Source organism: Octopus bimaculoides, chromosome 27 (genome assembly GCF_001194135.2).
Source record: "Octopus bimaculoides isolate UCB-OBI-ISO-001 chromosome 27, ASM119413v2, whole genome shotgun sequence".
NCBI lineage: Eukaryota > Metazoa > Mollusca > Cephalopoda > Octopoda > Octopodidae > Octopus > Octopus bimaculoides.
In genome coordinates, this window is record NC_069007.1 from 81,461 (window position 1) to 93,595 (window position 12,135).

Consider the following 12,135-nt stretch of genomic DNA (forward strand, 5'->3'; position numbering starts at 1 on the left):
TATATATATATATATTAAACAATAGAAAATGAATTTAAAATCATTTAAAGTCAATCACTACAATTGTTTCTACATATTCTTACTCTTGGAGTACATTGGGGAGATGATATGATTAACCATTATCATCCATCAAAGATGTAAAATGCACTTCTTCCGGTGATTGTTTTAAATAATTCCTTGTTCAAATCATAGTCATTTCACCCAGTGTGAGAATGACTACCCTAAGCTCTTAGTATTCACAGTATGTGATTACACAATATGTCACGTGTATCATCTAAAAAATGTATGAGTGTACAAATGTGTCAAAACAATTGTAGTGATTTTAAATAAAGAATGTCATTCAATCTATTTCCTATTGTTTATGCATTTTATGAATAACATGAAATTCTTGATGTATATCTAGCAGCAGGTGCATTTCCACTGTATGATGACAGTAGGTAGCCAATAACTGTAGATGAGCTTTGCATAGCATATTACACAGTTTCTACCCAAATCCCTTTAGCTCTCTCTCTCTGTATATATGTGTGTATATATATATTACAAACATATACATGCATATACATACACACTTATACATATACACACACACATATATATACATGGGTATGTGTGTGTGTGTGTATATATATATATATATATATATATATATATATATACATGCAAACATGTTTGTTTTAATGTACATATGCACAAACGTGCACAATCATGTTTGAAAGAAATGTCAAATAGTGAGAGGCTGTATTTAAGATAGTTGTGTGCTGCAGTGTTAGAAGCATACAAAGTAGTAAATGTGAAAAGGATGCGTGTGTTGACTCTACCTCAGAATATTAAGTGACAAAATGTGTTTGTCACTACTCTCAATTTGGGACACTATAAAGTCTATAACTTTTTGCAGGTCAACGTGGAAAGAGGTGACATATAGTTGATTCTATCCATCTCTGATATTTGATTGCTACTTTATTTTATGAACACGAGGAATAGGAAAGTTAAAATCAACATGGCTCAATTTCAAACTCCCTAAATCTTCTTATCAAAATATATTATTTATTAATGAAATTTAGAAGACCAGTTTTAATGGAATGATATTAAAAAGGAAGTTAAACAATTAGTATTTTTTTAGTTTGTTTTAGAAATGTTCATTTTATGTGTGCAATGTGTCTTGCTCATTGAAAACCATTTGTTTTTTGAAATCATTAAAGAACAGAATTTTGTGTGCATGTGTGTGTGTGTGTGTGTGCGTGTATATATGTGTGTATGCATGTATTTTTCAAAATTCATAGGAAAATATGTTTTAGAAAATTAGTCGGTTGCAGGTTTTTTTTTTCCTTTTGAAACTAAGAAAAATCTTTGTTTCAAATAATTCTGTTTTATATTTTTATTGTAATAAAAGAAATGTTGTTGAGTGTGAAACCTGTACTTTTCCTCTTCTTTGTGTGTGAGTGAATGTGTGATGGGAAGAGAGATGTTTTTTTTTTTTAACCAGCCAGGATAGGTATTTAATTTCTTTGAGAAATACACTCAGTGTGACACATAAAAAACTTTTCTTCATATTGTATTATTCCTCATCTTAAGAAATGATGAAGCCAAATTTTAAAGGTTTGTAGATACGTGGCACTTTGTTATGCAAACACAATATACTATGAAGCATATTAAAATGTTTTTCTAAGTGTCAGTCTAATGTCCTTTTGCATCAGCAGTGCTTGTTAAATTATTTTTAAGGTTGTTTCTACAGATTTTATAGCCAGCACTGATTTTTGCTACAGCATTTCCCATCAGATGTAAATAAGCAATGAAATCAGAGACGTGGGTAATGAGTGTGTATGCCATATTTCAGGGGTTGTTGTCCCTTCATCAGCACCCATCTAACCCACTTCTGTTCCAAAACACATTGCTTATGCAGCCACGGCATACAGTGGTGTTAAGTTATTGGATTTACCAATTTAGATATTAGACAGATTCCTGGAAGCTGATCTGCAAACATTAAATATTTGTTTCATTTCCTCACGGAATTTTACACAGGGCGTTTTGCCATTTATAGCTATGGTCAGTCACCGTGTGCAACACATAAGAGAGATATTAAAATTAAGGGATACCCGTGCCTGAAGCCTTTTGAAATAAAGAAAGGTCTTAGATAGGAAAGGTCTTACACAGAGGGAATCCAACTCAAAATTTTAAGCTAACGAACAAATATTTAACAATAATGTTGAACATTACAATGAAGCATTGAAAAGGATTCAATGATATTCTGTACAAAGAACAAGGAAACTGTAGTGGAAAGATTGGTACTTCTCAAAACAAAGAATCTTAGTAAGAAATGCTACCATTGTTTCTATGTAACATCTAAATCAAAACAACACACAAGGTCAATAGAAAACTGACGTCATAAATGCTAAACTCCCATAGAATAAACAGCTGAGTAAAGAAGACAACTAAATACCTCAATAATAATTAAGGTGAACAAATGGATGACAACAAAGTGTGCTGAGGCAGATTAGAGAGAAAATGTTTAGTTAATAGCAATGACTATGTGTCTCTTTAAATGGAGAAAACTCTGCTAAATTTCAAACCAAATTAAAAAGAGAAGGTTAAACAGAAATCTAAAATAGGTGGTAAAAGAATATTTACTTCCATAAAATCTTTATTAGTTTTGGTCCCAACAACGAAGTTACACTTGAACCCTTAAGAGGCTGTAAACATGAAAAATTCTACAAAACTGATAAACCTCAAGTACAACAAACTACAGAAAAAGAAATGTAACTTGATATGACACTCCTTACACACACACACACACACACACACACACACACACACACACAAGACTAACATAACTAGTGCTTTCTTCAAAATACCAAAGGCAAACTTACCTCCCGACCATAAACACTATAGTATTTTCAATCGATATACAGTAAAATTCTCATTCTCAACAGCATCCAACCTGGCAAATGTCATTAACAACTCTAATATCTCAAAACTTAACAAACACACAGAGCACAAGCCTTGTGCTCATGAAACACAATCTCTCTCTCTCTCTCCTTCTTATTTATGCAATACTGGAGACTTAAATGGAAATAGAAATCCTCAGACTCAATCTATGACAGAAGATCCAAAACCGATGTCAAACACTCAATACAGGGGCAAAAACACAAAAATAACTAGTTATAACTTGGGGTATCAAAACTCTATTCTAAAAACAAAGAAACTGGTGAAAAACCTTTAGTACAAATCCAAAACTAACAAAGCTAACTCAGAGTTCCTTCATAGCGAAGGATTTTGGATTTCCACACACTGAAAGTAAACACACACACACACAGTAATAGGAAAATGCTGGTGGTTACTTTGAAGTTTCGACTTAGCAACCAATATCAAACTGGTTGCAGACAGGAAGTCAATATATCATTCACAATCAACCTTTTCCAAGCAAAGATATAGAAATATGTATAAAACTACAAAGTGTTGAGTAATCCATCAGCTTAATGTGGAAGCATTTGCACGTAGGTGTGTGTGTGTGTATGTGTACAGTAATATCAGCACCAAGAAGTGTTTAGGCATAAGTAAATTTTAGGTTAGTCAAAAAATATGTTTGTGACATTTTTCTACTGTTAAAAGGCAAATTCACTGCAGTTACCACGGAGAAAAAAAATTATCCATGCTAACTGAAGAATTAAGGGCTAGAAAGACTTGGAGAAATAAACCATACTGGAAAAGAAGATTAGGGAAGACCCAGTAAACCAACAGAAATTTAGAGACATTCTAATGGATGATAGAGAGGAGGAGAAAGAGGAAGAGGAGGTGGTGGAGGAGGAGGAGGAGAAAGAGGAAGAGGAGGTGGTGGAGGAGGAGGAGGAGAAAGAGGAAGAGGAGGAGGTAGGGACATATAGCTTCAAGGACAATTGGAAGTCTCTGTGGAACAAATCTGTGGCTGGTGCAAAGTCCCAGCTCGGCAGAGGGGAAAAAACAGCAGAGGATTATATCAGGGAGCCAGAAGAGAGGTTTACAAAAGGAATGGCAGAAAGTAAGGAGTTTGCCAATGTTCTACAGTGTGAGGATGAGAGGCATAAAATGTTCAGGATTGCAAAGCAGTGTATCTGAGAGAATAGAGATTTGATGGGTGAGACGTGTGCGTGAAATCATCTGTGACAATACATGATGTGTGTGTGTGTGTGTGTGTGTGTGTGTGTGTGTGTGTGTGTGTGTGTGTGTGTGTGTAACAATATATCACAGTACCAAATATGACTGTATAACAACAAGCAATGTAACAAGACTTGGTTATCTTATTATAACCGTTCACACAATATTAATCCAATGCAGAATCAATAATGAGACTAACGCTGTCACAGTTCGACCTCAACTCTCTGCTGGTTCATCTGTTTATAAGACTTGCCCAGTCCACTGAAAGTCCCATGGGGGTTGGGGTGTCAGTTCACACCACAACATCTTCCCTTTTAAACTATACACTTCTCGGAGTGTGTGGATATACACATTTATTTACTTTTTTTTATTTCTCCCCCACATTTTCCCTTTTAAAAAAAATCCACACCAAAAGGAGTCCAATACTTTTCCCTCTTTGGGTCAACCATTAAAGACTCTGGAAATTCCCTCTTTCTGGTACTATTCCGATCGGGTGTGTCAGTTTTCTCTGGAAATAGTACTTCAAGCATAGTTACATAAAATCCGTCAGTTCTTGTATTATTATTCTTGGTGTATCTTTTTCCCAACTGGTTTGCATACCTTTTGAAATTGAACCCTTGTCCTTTTGCCGTTTTCACCATCTAGACAATTTCCCAAATAACACTGTCCTCCCATGACTGTTTTCCATATCTGTACGTTTTTTTAAAAAGCACTTTTACACCTCCTTAAAAGTTTTCAGTTGTAGTGCTTTTGTCATTTTTGTTATTCCAAGGATTTTTCTCTGCTTGACAGCAGTTTGTCGAATATGGACTTAATCTTTCTCACGAACATTAGTTTGGTTGGGGATTTACCTGCTGGTGCATTTGGGTTTGGAGTAACTCTATATACCTTAGAAATTCTATTAATGCCAGGTCATCAACCCTTCCATTGTTCTCTTTTCTTAATGCTCTCTTGAGCATGTCCATGAACCATCCTGCCTGACCAGTTGACCGTGGGTGATATGGTGGCATGATCAATTTGGAATATCTGGCATAAATCTCTGAATTGAGATCCTGTAAACTGTGTCCCATTATTGGACACTATGGAATCTGGTATACCAAATTGAGCAACTATCTCATGGAAGAAATCAATTATTGCAGACAATGTAGGATGTCTACATTTACATACTTCTGATCATTTTGTGTAACCATCCATTCCTACAAGAAAATAGTTTCCATATAGTGGGTCTGCAAAGTCTATGTGGAGCCTGGAGCATCGTGTCTCAGTCTTTGGCCACAGTCGATATCTTACAGTTGGTGATTTCATTGTCCAAGTACAGCCTCTGCAGAATCATACAAGATTTTCCATATCTTTATCCATCTTTCGCCAATACACGTAGCTTCTCATAAGTGCTTTCATGTGCAATGTTTCTGGATGTCCAACATAAATATCTTTCAGAATTTTGGTTTGCAGCGTCAATGGTACTACAATCCTCGGTGCATACATCAGAATGTTGCTGTATACAGAATATGAGTTTGAATTAAAATTTTCAGTCCAGTGTGTATTTACTTTATTTTCTTTCAAAGTGACTTTCATTTTATTTATAAAGTCATCTTTTGGTGTTTTCGCTTTAATTTCTTCTAAGGTAGCACATCTTTTAACTATTTGAAGACTTCTTGGTATTTTTGCGTCCAATTCCATTTCATTCCTTTCTTTTAACAGGTAATTTAATGGAGAAATACATGTACCAAAGTATGTTGTATTGCAAAGCAACAGAAAAGACAGGAATCATGGTTGAGTTACAAGCTACATGTGTGAAAATCGTACACCCCAGATTCTTTGGCCACACTCAAACTCAGTGTGTAACACACTAATTGTACATATAAGACAACTTGGTGTTGTTATATGTACTACTTATTGCCCATCGGATGCTCCAAATCACATGGGCCTATTCAAAGACTGTCTTGCAAGAATAGAAGTCTTAACCAAACTAGAACAACATATCAGTGTATTTCTGATAGGAGATTTCAACCTACACAATGTAGGATGGTCTCAGGCCCTTTTTCTCTCAGGAATGATGTGACATGAAGAAAGTCAGGTGGAAACCCTGCTCAACCTCACCAGCCGGTTATACATGGAGCAAGTAATACTCCACTCGACCAGGTCAAATAATATACTTAATCTCTGTTTCACAAGCAATATGGATTTCATCCCTAATGAGAATTTAATACCGACTCTACTCTTGGATCACAATACAATGGAGCTGATTCTGTATGGACCAAAGAAACCTTCAGACATGCAGCCTACGAGAAGCACCCAAAATCTATCCAGTCTGAACTTCCATAAAGCATACTGGGAATCAAGTGAGAAAGAGATCATCAAACAGGATTGACTCCAATGTCTCTCTACACCTGACACTGACATGAAATTCAAAGAATTCATGTCCATAATGCAAGCCATAGATCTGGAAAATCCTAGAACATCTTAGGCATTGTAAGTTACACAAACAGCAGAAAGAGGTGGTAACACAACTGCATGGTACCAAAAGATTCACACTGTCACCAGGATACAGGACCAGATACTGCAACAGTTTGGATTTCAAAGGTCCACAACTCTTCAACATCCTTCCACAAAGCTTGAGAAAACTACATGAGGTGGATGAAGGTGTCTTCAAAACAAAACTGGATCTCCTCCTATTAAGAATTTCAGATGAACCTATCCTGTGGCAAGAAATGCAGATGAGGGTCCCAACATCAAACCTCCTCATTCACTGCATGCCACACATCAGAGAAGGTTAATTGAAAGTATGGCAAAGCTAATGGTTGGTGCCCCAGCATAGTTGCAGCTCTTGAGCTAAAACTAGTAAAGAAATATATATATATATATATATAAAGAAAACCAAGTGTCAGGACTTGACTACTGAGACTCGGTTGCAGTCATCTGCCATAGTTTCTAAGTAAAATCAATACACTATTTTGTGTAGAAGAAAGGTCTGGAACCAAAACTCTTGAAGAAAGCCCCCGCCCCACCGCCACCACCAAATAGCTATGGTGTTGGAGATCACATGAATGGGGTTGTAGTTGACAAAAGATTATACATGGAACCCTTCTTCTAAGGAAGGCTAATTCAGTCCTTGTTCCTTTTGAGTGAAGCTTACAGGCTAAGGGGAGAAATGCCTTGTGATTCTGAGATACTTGCTGAAGATACAGAAGAGGTTCAAACAATCAGATAACATTAGTTACCATCAGAAGAGTGTGCAATATATATATATATATATATATATATATATAAAAATTTTCTGTAGTTTCTCAGTGGGGCAGAACATTTCTCATGTTTATTTCACCCATATATAAGAATACATGTGTATTGATATATATATTCATATGCGCATGTGTGTGTGTGTGTCTATGTGATTGAGTATGTGTGTGCATGTACATATATATGCATATACATATATCCATATTTGCACATTTATATGCTTGTGTGTATATTTGTATACTTATATTAATACACACACAAACACGTATTTACATATATACATATATATCTTATAATAAATTAGTTAATGTGGCTGAAATTGATGTTTAACCAACCTAATTGGTGCCGCTATGTCAGACATGTTTCTATAGAATTTCGATGGAACCATCCAGTTGAATATCAAATTCCAGTCAAAACGGCCTATTTGTATGGCACTTCCTACTGAAGTGACAAAGTGTAGTGTACTGTCATCGATCTGGTCAATCACTGGAGTCACAACATAGCGCTTGTCAGTAGCGATTCGATCAAGAATAGGCTCCAGCCAGCCTGGATATAAAATTAGACAATTATTTTAACTGGTTAAATGTCTACATCTTTGTAAATTAGTTTGTTTATCATTAATAAGAGTATAATTTTTGCCAATTAACCTGATTATCTTAAGAGATGGTATTTAGTTACAAAATTTCATCTTCTAGGTACTCAAGTCAAAATTTGCCTTTGATTGTAGCAGTTGATAGAATAAAGTTGATTTAGTTAATTAAGCTCTTCTTCAAATATACGGTTTCATCAGACATCAATATTTTCATTTACAATAAATTTTCAAACAGCTTCGATTTCTGATCATCACCATTCTTGGATGAGTACAAAGTACAAGACTGAACTTTCAATCATTTTCTGATTTCTCATCTGACATTTCTCAGAGTGGATCCTATGAATAAATTCTAGTTAGTATACCATGAAATAAGATGTCCCCGATTAATAATTTATTTTATCATTTTCAAAATAATAAGTTATCATATATTATATATTATTTAAATAAATGCTCTCAAACAATTTTCATTTACTATAAAATGGCAGAGTTGTCTGTTTTGCATTCCACGATTTTTGACAAAATCATATAACAGATTCTGTAAGAAAATAAGTTTGGGAATGTATTTCATCACAACACCATTGACACAGGAATTTGAAGTGAAATTCCCTTTAGTTTAGAAATAAAGGTTTCCTAGATCTAATTCAGTCTGATACAATGTAGTTTGAACATTTCTAGGAATAAGACAATGACTAGAGATGAAACTGATTGATACATATGTAAATCCTGAAATACTGTTTTATGTCCATCTCTAAGAGTGAATGAGGTGAATGGTTTGGAAAATTATAATCTTATTTTAAACAATTCAATTATGCATCCAGTTTAATTGTTATTTGCTTGGTATAAATAAAAAAAATGTTTTTAACAATAACATAAAGAAAGAATGTAATAATAGCTAAACAAAAATAATAAAGAATTGAATAATAATAATAATAATAATAATAACAACAACAACAACAACAGCGATTTTGTTTGTCTCTGCTACAGGTTACTAAATGCGGCCTTCAGTGCACTAACACCTCCTTGTCTGTCCGGAAGTCAAAGCCCCAGAGGATCTTTGCCCTCTTGCTTTCGTCCATTACCTTTTCCAGTGTACATTGGTACCAAGCACCCATTACCTCATATCCATACTTCCAGTACAGTAGTTTTGGACTATCTTGTCGTTTCTGTGCTTCAACGCTTTCTGCACAAGACTTTCACAAGCACTAACAATGCTCCTACCCACACATGTGGCCACGGTTCATTGTACTTCTGTTTATCCGTTTTCACTGAGCTTGGGTATTCAATGCCAGGCCCTGGGCCATGATGATTAGGTTTTCAGTCTTCTTTTCAAGGTTACCCATGCTGAGCCACCTCCATGATGCTCCCCCACGGTACACACAATATCTTCAATCTACAACATCACAATATTGGATACTGTGCAACGCTTTCAATAATAATAATAATAATAATAATAATAATAATAATAATAATGATAATAATAATAATAATGATGATGATGTTTTCTACTATAGGCACAAGGCCTAAAATTTTTAGGGAAAGAGTTAGTTAATTACATCAATCCCAATATTTGATTAGTACTAATTTTATCAATTTCCTGAAATATTTCAGAAGAGGGCAAGTCAATTACAACAACCCCAGAGTTCAACTGGTACTTAATTTATCGACTCTGAAAGGATGAAAGGCAAAGTTGAAAAGAAGTAGGATTTTATGCAGAATCAACTTACAACAGATGCTTTTATAGAATCAAATGCTTGATAAAGCAACTTATCCAAAAATAAGCTGACATCACCAACCCAATGCATGCAATATATTCTCTCTACAATCATCGCTCAATTCTATAACAGAACTGTGAGCTCTGTCATCAAATACTACATTACAGATTCGATATCAAATAGCCATCCCACGCTCAACATTTGACATTATAAAACATTGCTCAATCCATACAACTCACTCCCTGCACATTCACAATAACACACGCGAAGCCAGCCAACAAAATGTGACATGTGGCTCATAATCTCCACAGAAAATAGAAAGAACATTAAAATAAGATGAGAAATAACAAATGTCACAAACAAAAGTAGAACATTATCGACAGCTGTGAATTTCCATAAAAAAAAAAAGACTGTCAAGACACAGCTCAGGAAATCAGAGGAGCACTGGATGGTGGTACTGTAGACACATGGAGGAAATTGTTGAAATAATAACAATAATAATGGTTTCAAATTTTGACACAGGGGCAGCAGTTTTGCGATGAGTTGATTACATCAACCCCAGTGTTCAACTGGTACTTATTTTATCTTTTCTACTCTAAGCACAAGGCCCAAAATTTTGGGGGAGGGAGCCAGTCAATTAGATCGACCCCAGTATGCAACTGGTACTTATTTTATCAATTTCTAAAGGATGATGGGGACAAGTTGACCAGATAAAAATTTGGAAGACCACTAAACATTTTGGCCAGTGTCCTAATGATGGCAGCTCATTGTCTTTGAAATAATAATTCTTTCTACTATAGGCAAAAGGCCTGAAAAGGGGAGGCGAGGGGCCTAGTCGATTACATTGAGCCCAGTGCATAACTGGTACTTAATTTATCGACTCCAAAAGGATGAAAAGCAAAGTCGGCCTTGGTGGAGTTTGAACTCAGAACATAATGAAGAGAAAATATTTTACCCAGCATGCTAACGACTCAGCCAGCTCACTGCCCAATTGATGCTGACAATAGGATGCACCATTCAAAGGCAAATGTTAGTGGAACTTAGGCATCAAAAGTGGAGGAAGGTAGATATATCTCAAACTAACGTACCAAACCACCACTAGGGGTCTACACATCTTTCTCTCAATATCAGGAGTTTAGCCGTCTAGAAATTATGAAACGTTAGGAAAACAGGAAGAAACTCGATTGAACAATAAAACACTTGAGAACATTTTCTCAAGACCTTTTTTTAATACAAAAAGACAAAGCAACACAACCGTTTGCCAGAAGATTAAAGCAAAAGGCAAAACATGGCCACCGACCAAAGTAGAAAAACTGGAAAGAAAAAGTTATGTACGGTAAATATCTAGCTCAACAACGGATAAATCAATGGCTCAAAGGTATTGGGGACACACTTACACACAACCCTTCCACCCAACGAATTAATTTTATGCATACATCAAGAAAACGGGGGGAAAAACGGGTTTAATTATGAATAGCCTCCCATTTTTCCAATGAGAATAGCCTCCCTTTTTCCAATGAGAGTAGTCTCCCCCTTTTTTTTTTCAATGAGAGTAACCTCCCTTGTTTGCTAAGGGAAGTTACTCTTGAATTACTCTCGAAAACAGAATTTACAGATTTTTGCAATAAATGAATAATAATTAAACCAATTACAACAACAACTCTCCGAGGCAGTTTGATCGGCTAGAAACTACAGCCAAATCCCCTGAACAACACACATGTAATGAAGGAAGAACACGATAGACAGTTGTCTCGTCGTCGCAGGAACAGAGCTGACTTAAACAACAACAAGAACTACACAATCCGTTAGAAATCGATGGAATCTAAATATAAAAGGGTTCACTGTGTATCTGTATGTGTGTGTATGTATATGTGTGTGGGTGTGTGCTAGTAAAAATAGGTGTAAAAGTATTTGTGTACATATGTATGTTCTGTGTGTATGTGTGTGTGTGTGTGTGTGTGTGTGCTGGTAAGTAAATTGAAGCACTGTAAGTTCAAATGCAGCAATTAGAAATTTGCAATGGAAAGTTGTGGAGCAGATTTCAAAAGAAAGTTTAAGATGCATGTTTAAAAAAAAAAAAAAAAAAAACTGGCGCAGATTTAACAAAAGAGACATATATAAACGAAAAAAAAAAAAAAATTTTTTCAAATTTTGGAAAAAGCTACCAAAAGGGCGATCCAGGTGAGTTGATTACATTGACCATAGCACTTGACAGGTACTATTTCATCAACCCCTGGAAACCGAAAGGTAATTATGAACTGAGAAAGTAATGAGTGAAAAGAAATAGCACATTTTGTTTGATGCACCAACGATTCTGTTAGCTCACCACCATAATAACCTTTCTTCTATAGACACAAGGCCTGAAATTTGGATGAGGGGAATAATCGATTACATCGACCCCAGTATGCAACTGGTACTTAATTGACCCCAAAAGCATGAAAGGCAATATCAACCCCAGTGGAATTT

The 12,135-nt window shown here is 35.4% G+C and overlaps 1 protein-coding gene across 4 annotated transcripts in view; it reads right to left on the reverse strand.

Annotated features, from left to right (window-relative positions):
* Nucleotides 1-12,135, reverse strand: part of LOC106871242 (polypeptide N-acetylgalactosaminyltransferase 5) — a 124,770-nt gene that overhangs the window by 6,172 nt on the left and 106,463 nt on the right. For 3 of the 4 annotated variants that reach the window (XM_052977285.1, XM_014917594.2, XM_052977286.1), the window contains one exon: nt 7,701-7,911. The exons of the other annotated variant lie outside the window; for it this stretch is intronic. In XM_052977285.1, coding sequence (XP_052833245.1) covers nt 7,701-7,911 — 211 coding nt within the window. The remainder of the gene's footprint in view (nt 1-7,700; nt 7,912-12,135) is intronic. 4 annotated transcript variants of the gene reach the window in all.